The sequence below is a fragment of the Globicephala melas genome, chromosome 18 (assembly GCF_963455315.2).
Source record: "Globicephala melas chromosome 18, mGloMel1.2, whole genome shotgun sequence".
Taxonomy (NCBI): domain Eukaryota; kingdom Metazoa; phylum Chordata; class Mammalia; order Artiodactyla; family Delphinidae; genus Globicephala; species Globicephala melas.
In genome coordinates, this window is record NC_083331.1 from 2421390 (window position 1) to 2441393 (window position 20004).

A 20004-nucleotide genomic window follows, 5' to 3' on the forward strand; every position below is an offset into this window, starting at 1 on the left:
AAATAGAAAAACATGTTCTTATTTATCTAATGTCTAAATATTTGGACTTGGAGTAATAATGTCAACGAATGATCACTTCAAAAGCTGACCATTGTTTCATCTCTGTGCAGAGTCAGCGCCACAGTAACTTGAAAATATGAATCATAGAGACTGTGTCCACAAAATTACAGATCTGTGAATTTGTGGAAAACAGTGTTCTGTTTTTTTCCCTTTGCTTTATATAAAACGAGGAGCATGCTACAGCCGTCCTCACATGGAAGGGTTTATTAACAGCTTCATGCATTTGCTGTTTGGAGAACAATGATAGTAGTTGGCAGGCAACCACTACTGGAGGGGACACAAAGGAAATGCTAGTTAAAAATAGGTCAAGAGAGCTTTTTAAAGAAAATTGGGAATGAATCCATAAAAAAACAAAATGACTGAATTTTACATGATTACTGCAATTGAACAGATGCTTCATCTGTTAAAATCCTACATTTTTGCTCATTTCCCGAACCATTTCAAATTTTCTCTTGATAGGATTTTATTGGATAAACTAGATAGTTATAAAATGGAAAAAGAAGATGTCTATTTACTTACTGCTTCTAAAAATGAATATTTCTGAAGCACCAGGGACAAAATTTTTAAATAGAGAAAGGGTAGAATAATATTCAAATGTACAGTTTTTCTTTCAGAATTCACCCAAATCTAAATCTAAACAAACCGTATGATTGTTCACTATTTCCATAATCTTTACAACTATAATGGCTAAGTAATTTACATTAAAAACTCATCAATGGAAAACTATTAAGGGCAACAGAATGTAGTTCAGAAAACACATAATGTCCTTAGCAAAGAAAGTTATATGTGTATTTGTCTTGTAAGCCTTTGGTCACTTTCTTGTTTTCTAAATATTTTCCCTTTTTGGTTAAATAATCTAACGATATTATAGATGCAAAACAAGTATTCCAAGAAAGAAATGCTGGTCATTCTCTGCAAACCCTCTCCTTACACATGCAGTCGGCCACTGTGTCCAAGTGCTCAGTCCTGATCAACACCTTTTGAGTCTGGCGCCTTAGACCGCTCGGCCATCCTGACACGACTGATCAACACCTTTTGAATCCATTCCCTCCATCTGTTCCTGTTGGTTCAGGCCCTTACCCTCTTTTACTCAGACCACTAGGTCAGGGTCCCAGCTCTTCTCACTGCCCCAAATCGTTTCCCCTCCGACTAATCCTTCCTGTTGCCACCGAGTTGATCTATAAGGAAGTACGACTGAGCCTTTCCCCAGCATAACAACACTCAGTGCTTCAAGTTCAAAGGCTTCAGAGACAGGCTCACCTTTCCTGCCTTGTCCCGCCCTCCTTCCTGAGCATGCTCCCAGAGCCCTGCAGCCATGCTCATATCGGGGTACCTCTTTTGCACATTTCCCTGGACATTCTGTTTTAAAGATGTTAAAGTGGGAAAAAAAAAAGCACCAACAGCTAGGCACGGCTTAACCAGTCAACTGAGTGGACGCAGAAGGTTGAGACAACTCAATCCAGGGAGAATCCATGCTATTAACTGAAAGAATAGGCTAATCCTAACCTAACCCTTTGAGCAGCCTTCACTAAATAATTGTAAGTAAATTGGGTAACATTCATGGTTTCATAAAGTTTCCAGAATAGGAAAGGGTTCTTAATCATCTCTTATTGTAACATGACCTATGGATCCAAAGAATATGATGATGAGGTACTATTAGTAAAGCGCAGACGTAGAGATGGCCGTCCCAGTGTTTGCCTTTTTTCAGTGGCTGTGAGCAGTGGACAGAGAAGCCATCAGTTGCCTCCTCCGTACTTAACACGGTATCTGCAAGACACGTGTCCTCCTCGCAAACCTTCTCTCCTCTCCTTCTGGGGCTCGACTGAAGCTTTAAGCTAAGCCCTCCCTAGTTAAAAATAAAGGTATGGTAAACGTGTGTGACGGGTCTGTAGCACATCACTGTCTTTTAAAAAACACATTTGCCTTCACCTTTCTCCATGCAGGTGAAAGGAACAAATGAAATACTGCCTGAAATCCGTTCATTCGGGACCCTGCACTCCGCCACCACTTCCTTGCAACGTCAGAACGGTCAACTCCTTTCTGTTTTTTTCCCTTTTGTGGGCAGTGGGGAGCAGGTAGCAATTTAACGTTACGTCAAAATGTCAAATGGTTTAGCTGTGCCTTCAGAGGCGAGATGTCACAATCACATGCAATCACTTATCCAGCTTTTCTGTCTTTTATATTTTCTACGATTGTTCTAGGGATTTTGTATTTTCCTATTCACTCCTGGAGGGCTTTTTCTACAGAACCTACTTACTTGGTCTAGGAGGTGCTGCAGCTTTCAGATTGAGTTTGCCTCTGAAAAGAATCAGCGTTTTGTTTCTGTACTGTTTTTCGATGGCTACTGCTTTCAATCGTAACAGACTAGAAATGAGAACCATTTACATTAAAGTTTCACATATAAATGGTTTTGCCTACTGCTTAATTTTAAAAAATCATCTCGAGTCAATTTGACGCTATGCTATCACTTCTCTATGAGATTCCTTCCCCCAGCACCCCTCCCCAGGAGATTCAGTAAATGAGATAATTTAAAATCCTGTTTCATGCTGGGTAATAAGTTAATTTTCTACTATTCTGAAGAAGAAGCTATAGTTGATTTTTCAGCGAAGGGGACCTTCCTAAGCAGTGTGTAAAGGGCAATGATTCCAACTGCCGTGAATGGTAAATAACACATGTGTTTCTATGGCTCTGACTGTTCCTCTTCTCCCATCTGTGCCTTCTGGTGACTGCACCGAACTTGCCGTGGCTCCGTACACGAGTCCCTCCTTCCCCCAGAGGAAACTGCCTGGAGCGGAGCAGCCCTTGGGGCTCCTCGGAGACCACCCTGCAGTTTTAGAAGTGCCCCCCGACACAGCTGTACACCCAGGGCCCTGCCACGAAGACCAGGGAAAAATAAGACGTCTAAGGGTTCGCTTTAACACACCGACGCAAAGAAAAAGAGGGTCGTGAACAAATGTTGTGGATTTCAATCATCACTGAATCTGCCCATTGGCTATATGGATGTTCATTGCAATAGTTCCCCCTACTTCTGTGGACGCCTGAAATTTCCCATGGTAAAATTTTTATCACAAGGTAGAGGGGTACCAAGGGCAAGCACAGGATTTCTGTCAATTCCAGGTGAGGAGGGTGAAAGCCCGAGCACCCCTCCACATACACCAACACTTTCCCTTTGCCCCATGGGCCCACTCTCCACCCTGCTCTGGGCCCCTGGCCAGAAATCCCCACCACCAACCAAGAAGGACAAGAAAGACGGGTTTGCAACTGCTCATTAGGCTGGGATGGTGGAGGCAGCACCGTTCCTGGGGCGCCTGCGTGATGACAGATGCTCTGGACTGTGGGGGAGCCATCAGGGCTGGTTTCTGGAGGATGGAGGGATGAGAGCAATGGTGCCCTTTTCCACATCAGGTACTACACAAGTGTCTTACATTCACCGTCTCTAACATTATTATAGGCATTATCTTCCCCATATTATGAAAAGAAGTGACTTACTCAAGGCTCCATGACTAGTAAACGGGATTCAAACCAAGTTATGTCTGGCTCAAAAGTTTATACTCTTCCCATTGCACAATTTGTTTTCTCCTAAAGGAGCTGGGAGGGTGCTTGTTGAGTTGGTCTTGTTGTGTTTGGATGCAGAGGTAGGTGTCTAAGGAAGAGAGGAAGGAGAAGACACAGAAGGGACAGGATGGGAAACATCCTCCCCTCTCTGGCCACACACGAAAGACCGGTTTGGAGCCTATGAGGACAGAAGGTGAAGGACCAGTGCCCTGAAATACTGAATGGGAATAAGTCCATGCAGCACTGCCTCTTTCCTAGGACACAAAATCAGCACGGGCTTGAGGAGAAGCCATTCCTCTTCCCGACCTACCATCCACAGGTGGCAGTACTTTGGTCCCAAGGGTTCCATTGGGATAAAGTGTTACTGAGGCACCAGCTGCAGGGGTCATGACAAGTGCCCTTGACCAAGAGGCTCAAGTGGAAAGAATGTGAGCAAATTCGTTCCTGGGCCCATAGGAGATGTCACCGCTTGGAGGACACCCAGATGTAGCTGGGGAGGAATTTAAGCCAACAAGAAGAGCATGGAGGTTAAGGTCTTACCAACAGGTGAAGCTCTGAAGCCATGGAGACATGGGTGTAAATATTAATTGACCTTATTTATACTCACAAGCTATTGGAACCTAGGAGGTGCGGAATAATTGCTAATCCACTGTTCCTTCTTTGGACTCTACCTCCCTGGCTCTATTCCGGGGTTACTGCCACCAAATCCATGACTCCATCAGAAGTCAGGGCTGGCAGGGTTGCTTCGCCCTCTACTGCGCACCTGCTCTTCCCTGTCTGGGCTTAGTTTTCATACAATTGGACTCAGCTTATCTGCCTGCTCTCCTGAAGACTGGCCTCTGCTCTCTCATCTGAATCTTTGTTACTTCGATTATGGGATAGTAGGAAATAAATATTTGGTCTTTGCCTCTGGGTCCTGGCACAGAGCTCGTAAAACTCTCGGAATTTCCTGAGTGATACGAGTGTTTTCTGTATGCTGATGGCAGGGCCCCCAAATAGCCTCAGATGGGGGTGGGGAGGGGAGATGGTCACCCCAGGAACCAACCACATGATTAGAGGGTAGGAACTTTCTCACCCGTTCTGATCTCCAGGGAGGGGAGATAGACTAGAGATCGACTTCAACCACCAACGGCCAATGATTTAATCAATCGCGCCAACATGATGACACTTAGCTGGGAACTCTGGAACGACCACCAAGCTGCAGGAGTTTCCAGGCTGGTAAGCACATGGAGGTGCTGGGAGGGGACGTGCACCTGGAGAGGGCCCGGGAGCTCTGCACACCTGCTGCCCCCAAATCTTGACCTATGCATCTCTGCCATGAGCTGTTCCTGAGTTGTATTCTTTATAATAAACTGTAGTCATAAGTAAAGAGCTTTCTGGGTTCTGAGTCAATCTAGTGAATTACTGAACCTGAGGGCGGGGGTCCTGGGAATCCCTGAATTTGTAGTGGGGGTAGCCCGGGGATCCCGTCCCTGCTGGCACCTCGAGTGAAGGCAATCCCGCAGGACTGAACCTGTAACCGTGGGGTCTGTGCTAACTCTGGGTCGTTAGTGTTGGAATCAACTTGAATTGCTGGACACCCAGGAGGTACTGGAGAGTTAGGGAACCGATGGTTGTTGGAAAGATCCTCATCAGGTTGTCGACATTCATCTTAAACGACATTCCAACACTGCCAGGTGGTCAGGACATTCTCCCAGCCTCCCTGGACAGACTGACACATGAACCAGCATAGTGCCGTCAGGTAAGGGCCTCCTACACACAGCCCTCCTGGCCAGAACTGCCGTCATCTCTCACCTGGGTTGTGACAGCAAACCATAATGGGTTTCCCCGCCTCTACCCCTGCCCTTCACACAGCAGCTAGAGGGACCCTTTTACAAAGTAAGTCAGACCGTGTCAACCCCCTGCAGTGGGTTTCCATCCCCTTCACAGCTTCCTCTTCAACCATGACTTCGACTCCCTGGCCCTCAGTCCCTCCCCACCAGCACACCAGTCTCCTCCCTGTTCTTGGAACGTGCCAAGCAGTGCCCACCTACAGGATCTGCACGTGCTCCCCTGTCTGGAACATTCTTCCCCTAAATAGCTTATGACTAATTCACTCACCTCCTTCAAGTGTTTGCTCAAATTTCATCTCCAAGAGGTCTTTCCTGAGCATCCTATTTAAAACTGTGACACACGTTCCTACGACACCCCATCGCACTCCCACCTCCTTTTCCTGCCCACTGTTCCTTTTGTTCCATTGCATGAGGTACCATATAATTTAGTTATGTATTATGTTTACTGTGTACTGTCTTCCTCTGTTAGAAAGGAAAAGTCACAAAAGTCGGTATCTACATCCATTTCATTCCCTTACATATTCTAAAGACCAGGCATAATAAATGCCCAACACGTGTTAGTTGAATGAATGACTTTAAGGACAGAGCTTTTGTAGCGAGCAGAACTCTATGGGGTCTTCCCGGAACAGACCACCCCCACCAAGTCCCCTGCCTGCCTCTTGTCTGTAGAAAAACTATAGCCTCCTAGGCCTTCCCTGAGTTCCAAAGAGTAAATTTAATCAGAGAAGTGAGAAAACGCAGAAGGAAAGGAAAACAGTCAAGCAAGACAAAATAATAATAGTTTAGCCATTAAACAAAGTCAAGGACCTTTAGTTCCTCCTCCAGGGCTACAGATGATATTCTGAGCCATGTCCTTTGAGCTGTTTTGCAGATACTGAAATCCCCACCAGTTAACTGCATGCTGCCCACACGCATGGAGACCCCAGACCAGTTGGAACCAGAAGGTTGATGATGTTGACTCCCAATCACTTCACCACCAACCAATCAGAAGCACGTCCACGAGCTGATCACGCCCTCCACAAGCCCCTCCCCCTGTCTTTAAAAGGCCTTCCCTGAAAGTCATCGGGGAGTTTGGGTCTTTTGAGCGTTGAGCTGCCTGTTCTCCTTGCTTGGCGCCTGCAATAAAGGCTGCACGTTTCCTTCACCACAACTGCGGGGTCAGTACGCTGGCTTTACGACGTGTGGGCGAGCGGACCCAAGTTTGGATGGGTAACAGTTTGTCTGGAGGATCCTAATTGAAAGGGCTGCACTGCCATCCCCTGGTTGGATGGACACTCGACACCTTGGATGGACCCTGCAGGAAGATAGCACTGGTCCAGTTGTGGCCGGGCTTGAACCTGACAAGGGCTCTCCACTTGGCCAAACTTCAGAAGGCTCCTCTGAGCCCTCTTTTCAGCTAGGCCTTGTCCTCAGGCTCTGTCTTTGAACTGCATAGCCCAGTTTTAGCAAGAATCCTGCTGTAGTTTAGCAAGAATCTCCTCACCCTTGAGATCTGATTAACCCCCGCAGCTAACCAAAGTCCTCCTCCCGAGCCTGGATACCTTATCACCCTGGCCTGCCTTCAGCAAGTATCCTGTCAAACCAGTTTAGCTGGTTCCCCACCCTGGATGCCTCCTCTTAATAATTTGCCATCCACTGGCCCCCTCTCTCGGCTCACTGGCTATAACTACCTAGATGTCTTTGCTGTATTATGAGTTAAGCCAGATCTCCTCCACAATTGCAATCGGTGTCAAGTCCTAAATAAAATCTTCCTTACCATTTTAACAAGTATCAGCATAATTTTTTCTTTAACCAACCTTATGAGTTTGAACAAGTCACATAACTTCAGTCTTCTCACCCATCAAATGAGACACTAAGACAGGATCTCTTAGACACTGTCACCAGCCTGAATCAACCCCAAATGGACCAAGCTCTTTAGCAAGTTCTGTACCTAGAACTGTTTCCTTAGCATCCTAGGGGGCAGTTTCCCCAAATCTCGTCCACCCCTCCATATCCTGGAATCTGCTCTTTGCCCTGTCACATACTGACACTCCAGAGTCCCCCTGAAGGCAATGGAAGGGAACCAATCCCAAAACAGCCTTCAACAAGTGAGACTAACTCAATTTTTAGTTTAATGTTCAGATGGTATAGTCAATAATATATCTGTTCTTATCTTAGCGTAACATTCTATATTGCTTATCACATAGATAATCTAACTTCTTTTCCCCAAAAACTTGCCTAAAGCCAGTTCCCTGAGAAAGCTGTGTGTGTTAATGCGGTGGCTCAGAGCAAGGCCCACGGCCCACACATGCCCCTGAGAACTCGGGATACAGTGCTCCAGAGATCAAGCCCACCCTGCATCCTTTTGAGCTTTAAAACTTAGTATCTTGCCCCAGGGACAAAAAGACCAGACAATCAAGTTTTACATAGTTGGTCTTAGTAAGACAGGTTTTAAGTGTCTTAATAAAAGTGTGTTTATAGGTTGATGCTTTGATTATCAACCCATATACTCTGCTCTATGTATTCATAAATGTTGCTGTAACCAGTCACTGACATTTTCACTTTAAGTAAATTATAAGTTCTGCGGAAATTCTAAAGTACCCAAAGCCTATAGGATGTAAATCTCTGCAAAGATATTCTCAAGTTAGTTGACACTTTGTTCTAGCTGTAAATAGACTTTATCACCTAGTGACTGCAAAGATCATCCAATCTGTTGGTTTTTTTCACTATATGTTAGACGCTTCAAATCAATCCTGATTGTTGAAAATGTATACTAAGTGTCAGCATCAATGAGTCTATGTTATCACTGCTATTTCAAATAAATTTATAAATGAAATTATTTCTAACAAATCAGCCAACGGATAAGTTGAATGAAAATGAGGTCACCTTTAACTTGAAAAAAAATCTACTTTCAAAACTACATGGAGAAAGGCACTACATGGAAGCAGTTTAGAAGGTAAAAAAAGAAAAACTCCAAAGAAATACTGTGATATAACACATACGATGCTACATGAGGGTTCTTCTTTCAAGCTTAAACGATTTAGCATCAGAAATAGTGAGAAAATTAATCTCAGGTGACTTCTTATAATATTAGAAATAATCAAATATTGCAATTTGTCAATAAAAGTCAGACCCATTAAGTAGTCTCTATAGCTGTGTGAACCACACATTTGAATGACAGTCAGTCACAAAATGAATCCCGATTTAAGTTCTTTTGAAAAAGTGACACTTATGTCCTCTGTCTAATGAATAAAAATTTTCAAAAGGTAAAGAAAAAAACCAAATGTTGGGTTTTTTCAATATTTCAAATTTGGAAAGGCAAATTTGAAAAATCTTTGTATTCATTGACATCATTGGGTTACAAGATGTGAAGCCCTAACTGGTCTCTGTGGCCCTAAATTTTGAATTACTGAACACACTATTTGAATACAGCCGTCAAAAATCAATGAAAGAGTATTTTGTTATATGCTTAAGAAAAAAGAAGAGCACAGAGAAATTTAAGGGGTAATTATAAACATACACCGATACTGTATTTTTGCATAAACCCTGAAGCTTATAAAATATGTTCTCATAAAAGAGCAACTAAATTTGAGGAAAGGAGCAAATGTTACCTTTTATCGTCATAGTTTATAAAGGAGAAGCAGAGAGCTCGCTCTCTCTCTTCTCTCAGCTTATTTGATACAACTCCAAGTACTTCACAGTTGTTATTTAATATTTTCTAAATAATCATATGGCCAGTGAAAGGCACCAATGTATACATTTTACGAAAGAGAAAATAGGATACATCTAGTCAACTGTCCATCGTAAGAGCCACACCAGGAAACAAAATCCAAAACCGTATAGAGAAATGTAAGGAGTGATTGTCAACCACAGCTTGAGGTGTTATCTGCACAATTCCCATTAGAACCAGTGAATCTATGGTTGAGTCACTTTTAACTCTAAAGAGCTTTCCTTTGTTTTTGTCAACATATGTTTCATATGGGAAAACCCAATAAGCCTTAAAATCACAGTGCAAAGTGTTGTAACTTAAAACATTAACTCATTTACCTAGTATCCTTGGTCTCCATTATCACTTGGCCTGGAATATCTGTCTGGGAAAACCATGAAAATATTTTTCTTTCTTCCAAGTCTTTCCTTTGTTTCCTGTAAACGTGTACTCCAGTTCAGTTCTGCCTGGCCAGTGAAAAGGCTGTTTTCCCCTCAGCATCCACTCATCATCTGATGTTCGAAAGCGTTGCTGTGTTTTGTGTTTGTGTTCCTTAAAGTATGACTCTCCAGTCTCAAAGTGTTGCCTCCTTGCGTTACGCCTTCTGATCCAACAACCCACAGATGTTCTTAAGGTAAAATGGTATTGATTAGCTAATGGGTTTTGGCTTTTCCCCAAAGCAAAGAGAAGCTATTTTCATCTGAGAATCTTCCGTATTTCTTTTTGAAGGAGTTGGGGAAGATATGTAGACGTTCTCGGGCTCCGTGTTCCTCACCCTTATCTCAGCAGACGTGCAGTACTCCTTGGCGAGCACCTTTCTTCTTGCTCCTGTGATACCTGCATCTTGGCATCACTTTTGGGCTCCTGAAAGAAAAATCAAGGAAGGGTAAAGAGGGGTAGGGGAAAGTACTCAAAGTAAAGGCACTGACAATGCAGTTCCTCGTGGAAGACTGCCACGGTTCTGAGCTCCAGGGACTTTCTAATTATAAACTGCTGGTTGCACCACAGCCCTGCCAAGTAGCATGGCACTTAGCCTTCCCCTCACCACCGGCAGACACACATCGTAACCACACACGGCCGTCTCTATAAATAAAGACATGCCCACTTAATTTAGCTTGATGTTCTCACTACCTGCACATTGCTACGCATCCCTCTAGGTCCCCGGCTTCTTCCAAGTGGAATATGTGCTTCCCACAATGTGCCTTTTTTTAGGAACGATACCCCTAGATCCAAGCCTATGACTTTACACATTATAGCTCATGTTTGAAAATGAAACATCTACGTTTTAAAAAGAAGACATTTTACTGGTCATATGCTTAATAACCATTGTTGCCTGCAACAGTCTAACATTTTAAGAAATAAACTAGAAGAAAAAGATGACAAGCTGAAACAATGGTAAGCCAGAGGGATGAATGAAACTGAATTTTCTGCCCACTCCTACAAGTATCATGGTTACAAATTCTTTATAATTTTCGAGGCGCCCTCTTAGACATTATCGCAGTTCTTTGATAGAGACAGAAGCGCGAGTCTGGAAGGTGGGTCGCTGTGCTTCAGCGCCCTCGACTAGAAAGTGAGGGACTGAAAATGGGAAAACCAGTTCCTGACTTCTTATTCTGTTTTTGCTACCCAGCAATGTTTCCCTTTGGACAAAAATAATGTAGAGATAATAATCTAAGCTATATTTAGAACACTACAGATTCTTGGATTCATTAAAACCCAGGGAAAAAACTCACTGCAAATCCTTCCCCAAACACTTCCCTAGTGACTTGCTAAAATAAAAATATTCCTAGGCACCATGAGTGAGACTAACGGAAACAAACCAATCCGAAATCTTATTATTCTTTTATAGGAAATCATATATCAAAACATTTGACTGCCTCCTGTCAAAAATTAGAATAATTCTAGATTTTAAATTAAAATTTAAGAATTAAAATTAAACTAAGGAATTGTAGTAGCAAGAGAATGGAAACCTTTGGTATGATAATGGATTTTAAAAATTGGACTCTGGGGCTTCCCTGGTGGCACAGTGGTTGAGACTCCGCCTGCCGATGCAGGGGACGCGGGTTCGTGCCCTGGTCCGGGAAGATCCCACATGCCGCAGAACAGCTGGGCCCGTGAGCCATGGCCGCTGAGCCTGCGCGTCTAGAGCCTGTGCTCCGCAACGGGAGAGGCCACAACAGTGAGAGGCCCGTGTACCGCAAAAAAAAAAAAAAAAAAAAAAAATTGGACTCTTCAATTTGAAATGCTCAGATTCAGAGACATTATGTATAATAAAGTGGAAGAACAGGATTGATGTCTTTATCTGTAGAATGAGAGAATTAGCATGTGTTCTAAGTTATCAACGCCTCTAAAATTCTATGAATCTAGACAAGTATATGTACTTTTAACTCATCAACAATTGTGAGAATAGGAATTAATCCAAATATGCTTTTTTTATTAATTTTTATTGGAGTATAGTTGCTTTACAATGTTGTGTTAGTTTCTACTGTACAGCAAAGTGAATCAGCTATAATTCACTTTGGTCTAATAATCTTGTCAAAGGGAGAAATGCATTATATAGATGTGCCTTTCATGAACCCATGCTGGGTCCCAAGGATCACCGTGTCCTAACAGCTCATGACCTCTCGCTAGTAATCCAATCTTCAATTTTAATATCGCTTCTATTATGAACATCTTCCTTTTTTAGACACTGGATCGTTTGTGTGTGTGCATCTCCCCAGGACCTGTCTTATCCTCTAATTGCGCAGAACTCACCATCTGCGGTTGAATAACTATATGCCAATGACCACACATGTGGATGAGAGAAGGCAGTGTGTTGACTGGAACATCAGTTTCCCAAACAATAGTCCCAAATTATAGTCATTTCATAATATTTCTCATATTTGAGATGCAACATACCACTTTGAAGATCTTTGGCCTATTGTGTACCACCTGTTTGATTATTAATTTTTTTTCTTTAAATGACTCTCTACGTAAATAAATGTATTATAAAAGGAAACCCAGTACCATGTTCCACAAATAGAAGGTAACTCTAAAAATAAACAAACGGAATCTTATTAAATTCTGGTTGAAAACACAAGTGTCCATGAAAAACACTGCATCTTTGACTTGCTCTTTCCTCATTATAAATGGGGATTAGTAAATTTATGGGGCATTCATTGCCTTCAATGATTTTATTCAGAAAGAAGAAAGGCTAAAAATTAAGTATCCATTTCAAGAATTTCGGAAAAAAGGTAATGGGGATAAGCTCAAAGAAAATAAGGTTGAGAGTAGATAAAAGTAGAATTAATGAAATAGAAAACAGAGATACAATGGAAAAGTTAGTTCTTTAAAAAGACTAATAATATTGGCCAACTTGTGGCAAGACTGATCAAGATAAAAGCAAAGAAGAAAAAAAATGTTGGAATGCATCAGAAATGAAAAAGATAAGAGAACATTATTTTTTCTAAAAAAAACTTTTTTTTTGGCCGTGCTGTATGGCTTGTGGGATCTTACTTCCCTGACGAGGGATTGAACCCCGGCCCTGGCAGTGAAAGAGCCAAGTCCTAACCACAGGACCACCAGGGAATTCCCAAAAAAAAAACACTTTAAGGTAATGCATTTTCAAATTTTGAAAATGGACAAATTCTTAGAAAAATATAAAGTACCAAACTAATTCAAGAAATAAGTCAAGCCTATGAAATAGTTTCAATCACTGATATTTATAATCTCCCCTTGGGGAAAACATTAGGTTAGATGGCTTTACTGGTAAGATGTACCAAATATTCAATAAACAAGCAACTCTAAAAGCTACAGATTCTACCAGAGAACATAAAAACAGACAATATGCCCCAATAATGTCATGCGACTGAGAATATTCCCAAATCCAGTTATCTAAACTAGACTGGGACAGCCTGAAAAAGGAAAATTACTGGCCAATCTTACTCATGACCATAGGTGCAAAAATTCCAACTACGTATTAGGACGTTGAATGGAGCATGTGTAGTATAATAAAGATAATACTTTATGACCAATTTATTGGACTTATCAGAGGATAAAACTCAATATCCATTAATGAACCCCCCTCTCAAAAAAAGGAAAGAAAACAAAAAACTTTTAGTAAATAGGAAGTAGATGGGAACTTCCTTAATGGGCAAACCTCACACTGGGCTATCTCCACTTCTAGTAAACATTTCACTGCAGGCACTGCCAGGACAACACAAAAAAAAAAAAAAAATGAGAGGGGCAGGAGGAGGGGGGAGGAAGAGGGGACAAAACAATTCACCATTCACAGATGGGACAGTCGAAAAGAATTTCAGACAAATTAACAGAATTAATGATAGAGTTTATCAAGATTCCTGATAAAGTTCAATTGTACTTCTACACACCAGCAAAAGTTTTTGTTTTTTTTTTGTTTTTTTTTTTTTTGTGGTACATGGGCCTCTCAATGTTGTGGCCTCTCCCGTTGCGGAGCACAGGCTCCGGACGCGCAGCCTCAGCGGCCATGGCTCACGGGCCCAGCCACTCCGTGGCATGTGGGATCTTTCCGGACCGGGGCACGAACCCGTGTCCCCTGCATCGGCAGGCGGACCCTCAACCACTGCGCCACCAGGGAAGCCCAAAAGTTTTTTTAAAAAAGGAAGTTTTTAAGACAACCATTTATAATAGCACGAAAAAATAAGTTACCTTGGAATAATTATAACAAAAGAACTTGTATAAAAATTTGAGATAGAAAAGCTATAAACTTGAACAAAAGACACCCTTTTAAAAATGGAGAGATGTATATGATGGGCAGGAAGGCTCAATATCACTGAAATGTCCACTCTCCTCAGATGGATCTTTTAATTCAAAGGAATTCCAATCAAAATCACAACAACCATTTTTTTTTTAAGATTCCATATATATGTGTTAGCATATGGTATTTGTTTTTCTCTTTCTGACTTACTGCGCTCTGTATGACAGACTCTAGGTCCATCCACGCAGACGTAGAGAATGGACTTGAGGACACGGGGAGGGGGAGGGGAAGCTGGGACGAAGTGAGAGAGTGGCATGGACATATATACACTACCAGATGTAAAACAGATAGCTAGTGGGAAGCAGCCGCATAGCACAGGGAGATCAGCTCGGTGCTTTGTGACCACCTAGAGGGGTGGGATAGGGAGGGTGGGAGGGAGGCTCCAGAGGGAGCGGAAATGGGGATCTGTGTATACGTATAGCTGATTCACTTTGTTGTACAGTAGCAACTAACACAACAATGTAAAGCAATTACACTCCAATAAAGATGTTTAAAAAAAAATCCCAACCTTTTAAAATGAAACTTGAAATTCTAAAAGTTTTATGGAAGAACAAGGGGATAAGAATAAAGACACTCCTTCAGAAGCAGGAGGGGAAAGACATGCTTTACTAAATAGCAAACTGTAATATAAAACAAGAATAACTAAGTTGGTATGGCATTCACACAGGAACAATCAAACAGCAGAGAGCTTAGAAACAGATCCATGCATTAATGGAAACTTGATACATGACAGAGGTGTTTGTCAGTTCAGTGGGGAAAGCTGGACCCTTCAAAAAATGTTACCCGGACAAGCGCTTATCCACCTGGAAACAAATGTATCTGTACCTCACACTGCATACAAGTATCAATTCCAGATGATTAAGGGCATAAGTGAGAAAATCAAACCTTAAAGTTTCTGGAAAGAAATATAACCCAATATCTCTATGACCTCAGGGTACAGAAGAACTCCTTAAACAACAAATAGAAAGCCCTAACCGTAGAAGAAAAGATGGCTACATTCAAACCACATTAAAATTTAGAACTTCTGTTCACCTAAAGCAAGCTACATAAATCAGAAGAACATATTTGTAACACAGACAATCAAAAAAAAAAAAACTTGAAAGTAAAAAAAGATACAACCTCAAAGAAAAGTGAGCCAAAGACTCCAATTTATATATACTCTTTCCTATGCATAGCATTTCCGTTTTAAAATGATAAAATTTAAATTTGTACTATATTGTGTCTTCTACATGGGATAATGTTGAAAGTGTTTATAACATGATGAAGAGTATATAATGACAGCTCTGTCTGAAGTAGTATTTTTAATATCTTTCATTTATTATCATAATAGCTGTTCATTAAAAATGAGGCACAGATGGAATAACAGAGTCTACGTAATAAGATTTTAAAAGAAGAGGAAAGGAAGGGAGGGGAGGCAAGGAGAGAAAAGGGATTTGCAGACAGGGTCGCCCCTCCCAGCATGGCTTCATTTTTTGGTGCCTACTTGAGCAGCACCCACTCCTTCCCTAAATACCTCTCTGTTATCAGGGCATGAGTCCAGCCCCTTGTGAAACCTCCCTGAGAACTTATTCCCCAAACATTCAAAGTATTCCTTGGGGTTCCCAAGATCCACTTGGTGCCAATAAATCCTTCTTCATTAGTATGAAATTCTGCACGTGGTATTTAAATAATAGTACTGTAGGGGAGCAAAATTTGCCATTTATCATACTAAGTGAAGTAAGTCAGAAAGAGAAAGACAAATACCACATGATATCACTTACATGTGGAATCTAAAATATGACACAAATGAACTTATTTATGTAACAGACTCACAGACATAGAGAACAGACTTGTGGTTGGCAAGGGGGAGGGGTGGTGCCAGAGGGATGGATCTGGAGGTTGGGATTAGCAGGTGCAAACTAGTGTCTATAGGATGGATGAACAAGGTCCTACCGCAGAGCACAGGGAACTGTATTCAATATCCTGTGATAAACCATAATGAAAAAGAATATATATGTATATGTATAACTGAATCACTTTGCTGTGAAGGAGAAATTAACACAACATTGTAAATCGACTATACTTCGATAAAATAAATTTTTTAAAAACTTAGGATGGGGCTTCCCTGGTGGCGCAGTGGTTGAGAGTCCGCCTGCTGATGCAGGGGACGTGGGTTCGTGCCCCGGTCTGGGAGGGTCCCACATGCCGCGGAGCGGCTGGGCCCGTGAGCCATGGCCGCTGAGCCTGCGCGTCCGGAGCCTGTGCTCCGCAACGGGAGAGGCCACAGCAGTGAGAGGCCCGCATATCACACAAAAAAAATACAACTTAGGCTGATTATGTTTAAGGCCCCAAAGCCTCAGGGAGAACCTCTGACCTTCCCACGAACTGCCTAAAAGAACACAGAGCACGTGTTCCAGGAAGGGAGAATCACCATACATAGCTGTATTATGCACCAAGTCTGTCTGTTACCATTCTTCTCTGTGTCCCATTGTCTCTGCCTGGCCCAGTAAACGGTTGTTCACCAACCTCTTGCTTTTCCATCTTCATGTCAATTGCCTTCCTCCACTTTCAAGTCCCAAAGCCCTATTCCCAACCTCCTCTCACGTCTCTAGCTGAGGATGGTATTTAAGATGAGGGCTTCGGCCACTTTGGCGAGTTACCCAGTTCCTGGGTCTGTCCATGTATACACGTTAATAAAATTTTGTCTGATTTTCTCATCTTAATCTGTCTCATGTTAATTTCATCCTTAGACCAGCCAGCAGAACTTAGAAGGGAAGAGGAAAATGCCTTCTTCCCCAGCAGTACCTTACCTATGTGTAGTCCTTACAATTACATGCATTGTTTCATGTGATCCTCAAGACAACGTTATAAAAGAGGTAGACCAGATAGCTTCCTCATTTTACAGGTCAAGAGTCCAAAGCTATAAGAGGCTAGAGGATGTGCCCACACCCTACAGGCATAGAGATGGGGACAAGATGACAGAAGTCCTCGGGACCTGTCGGTGTTAGTTTACAGAGATGTTAGCTCTGCTGGCGGAGTGTGAAGGAGCGAGGTTATGCGCACCATCACAGAGCCTCCTAGGGCACTAGGAAGTGACAGAGCCCCAGCAGACCTCTTGACCCCCAGGTAAGGGATTTCAACAATAAACCAGGCTGCTTTCATATAATAATAGTGAAATATGTGGAGCGCATCAACATTCACACATAATTATGTGTTGTTTATTATATATATAATAACCTTTATTATATATTGTTTTACTTATTCTCATGATTATATATTGTTATGTATATTGTTTTATTATATATTGTTTATTATATTTATAATGAACAAGCCTTTATTATATATTCTTTTACTTATTCTCATGATTACTTTGTACTAATTTAAGATCAAAATATGTAGACAAAGAAATATTAAAATGTCTTTCTTGATTCTCAGTACATGCTTTCACACACACGTTCATTCAGTTCAACAAACATCCATTTCTTGGTGTGCTGTGGCCATTCTACCTATGCAGATATATGAACACATCTCTGCCTATAATTAAGCATATATTTAGTTCTATTTCATTTTTATTGTATTAAACTACAGAAATGTTTTGTTCCTTACTGATTATAGGAATACCACTATATAGATTTTTATACTTATGTGTTCAATGCTTCTCTTGTGTATAAATCTTCATCTGATAGTGCATCTATTTTTGAGTGCTTCAGTGTACCACACATTTACTTTTATAAATCCTTTACAATAATGCATGGAAGATAAAAGCTAGTAGCCTTTTTATGGCATCTGATATGATTGAACAGCAGTCTGATGCAATTTAAAAAAATAAGAAATGTCAACATTCAAACTATCCATACTGATAAATTGACAATTCCTCAACAAGACAATCAAATTAATCAAGATATGATAAAACTGGGTCTTTTTTTTTTTTACTGCTTTCATGATAATTTTGTGTTTACATATTTCATTAACACAGCCAAGAAAATTAGGATATCCTAAACTTTGTACCCAGTTGCATTGTTATTGATAGTAAAACTGTAATGCAGTATGGTAAGGTTATCTTGTAGAGGTATGGTATCTTTAATTTGTTAAAGTGATTTCATAGATACTACCTTATTTCAGTCTCATAACAGCCTCGTGATTTGGTAAGAAATTATTAATTCCATTTGACAGATCAGGAAACTGGTGTCCAGAAAAGTCAAGCACCATCTCATGCTGGGACTTAAGCTAAGGTCTTTACTCCATCTCTTACCTTAATCCCACTATTGAGTACCTAACACAATACAGACACTCAAATATTATTTCCTTCTCTGCCCATAGGGTCCCCAAGGGGGAAGGAAGCTACTCCTGTCATATCACTTTGGGGAAGAGTAATTCAATCGAGGTCACGACCCGGGAGTCACATAACCTCTCCGTGCCCAGCCTTCCTCACTGTGACACGGGACAGCTTGCCCCATCTACACACAGAGTCATCATGAACACCAGCCTGAACGGTGTCTAAAAGTACTTAATGAACGGCAGGCCGGTCCTGCACATACGGGATGCCAGTCTTTTTGCTCATGGACTGTCCTCTAACCCACAAAGGGACAGGAAATGCTCATGCTCTTCTCGCCCACTGATCCCTGTTCTCTCACGCATCAGGGGCTAAACAGTCAGTGCCCTATGATGGCTATGAGGGAACAGGCCTGGCCGTCCACCCTGACCAGCTGTGAAATCCCCGCGTTCGGCTTTGACTCCTGAAGCCACCGCCCACGGCTAATACAAGCACAGTGTGTCCCTCCAGTGATTTCTTCACCTTCCCAGCAAAAACACCCTATTGTGGCAACCTGGGCTTCCCTCAGAGCAGTCGGATTTGACACCATATATGATCTCATTTAAGGAGCAGGAAAGAAACACGCTTGCTCCACTTACTCACTGGGGTGAATATTTCTTTGAGTTGCTCTACTTGAAATGGAAACTGGCCGGATACCCAGGGCTTAACTCACGGCCGCTGTGCCCAAGGGCCCTGTCTTAAGGAAGCAGGGACGTCCAGGGTGCCCCGCCCCCTTCACAGTTCACATGGACCCCTGAGCTCTACCTGTCAAGAAAGCTTCAGTTTCCCTAGAAGCAGTCTTTTCACCTATTTATAGCAAAGACTAGAGCCAGAGTTGCCTTCAGCGATCTCCTGCCAACAGGATACACATTCCTCTAAAGCTGGGAATTAAAAATCAATATTACTCTTCATCATGTTTGATCAGACATATTCACAGGCAGCTAAAACCTCTGTGACGTGCTGAAAATTCACCCTTGAAAGTCCCTGACGTTACAGAAACAAGGAACCAATATAGACAGACTGCGGGCCCACAGAAAGCCTCCACTGGAATTACCCTCAGAATAATGGTCGTGCTCTGCTTGCTGTCAGCACAAAACATGAGTCAGCACAGACTTGAAAATGGCATCTTTGCAAAACAGAGAAGTCAGATTAATTCACCCTATAAATCAATAGACCAAAATGTAAGGCAAAGCAAGAATGGCGGCTGTCATTAATTAACAGAACTGTATGGGCACAATCTACCGTAGAAAAGGTCATGGTCACTATAGCCTTATTTGACCTCAAGTAAACATCCCTGAAATGGACGATTTACAAAAATGCACTTTACAGAGCCGAGAAGTGAAGTTAAAGGTAAGGGAGGGCTTCCCTGGTGGCGCAGTGGTTGAGAGTCCGCCTGCCGATGCAGGGGACACGGGTTGCCGCGGAGCGGCTGGGCCCGTGAGCCATGGCCGCTGAGCCTGCGCGTCCGGAGCCTGTGCTCCGCAGCGGTGAGAGGCCTGCGGAGTGCAAAAAAAAAAGGTAAGGGATACTTATCAGTGTGTGTGTGTGTGTGTGTGTGTGTGTGTGTGTGTAATTGAAGATTTCCAGTAGAATGTACAGCAGAAAAAATACTGTCTCAAATTTAATAAGAAAAATGTATAAATTATTCCCTTACTGTCCCAAATCCCTTCTATGTTGTACAAATCTTCCTCGTCCACTTTGCAAAAAGTTCCTCAAGAACGTCTAACTCATCTTTGCCCCCCTACTCGGTCAGATGCAGGGCCATGGATACAGAAGGTATTCAATAATGAATGAATAGTTTAGTCAT

The 20004-nt window shown here is 42.1% G+C and overlaps 1 protein-coding gene across 1 annotated transcript in view; it reads right to left on the bottom strand.

Annotated features, from left to right (window-relative positions):
- SACS (sacsin molecular chaperone) overlaps window positions 1-20004 on the bottom strand; it is a 76460-nt gene that overhangs the window by 51425 nt on the left and 5031 nt on the right. Inside the window, exon 2 of the mRNA XM_030882694.2 lies at window positions 9474-9996. Coding sequence (XP_030738554.2) covers window positions 9474-9493 — 20 coding nt within the window. The 5' untranslated portion in view covers window positions 9494-9996. The remainder of the gene's footprint in view (window positions 1-9473; window positions 9997-20004) is intronic.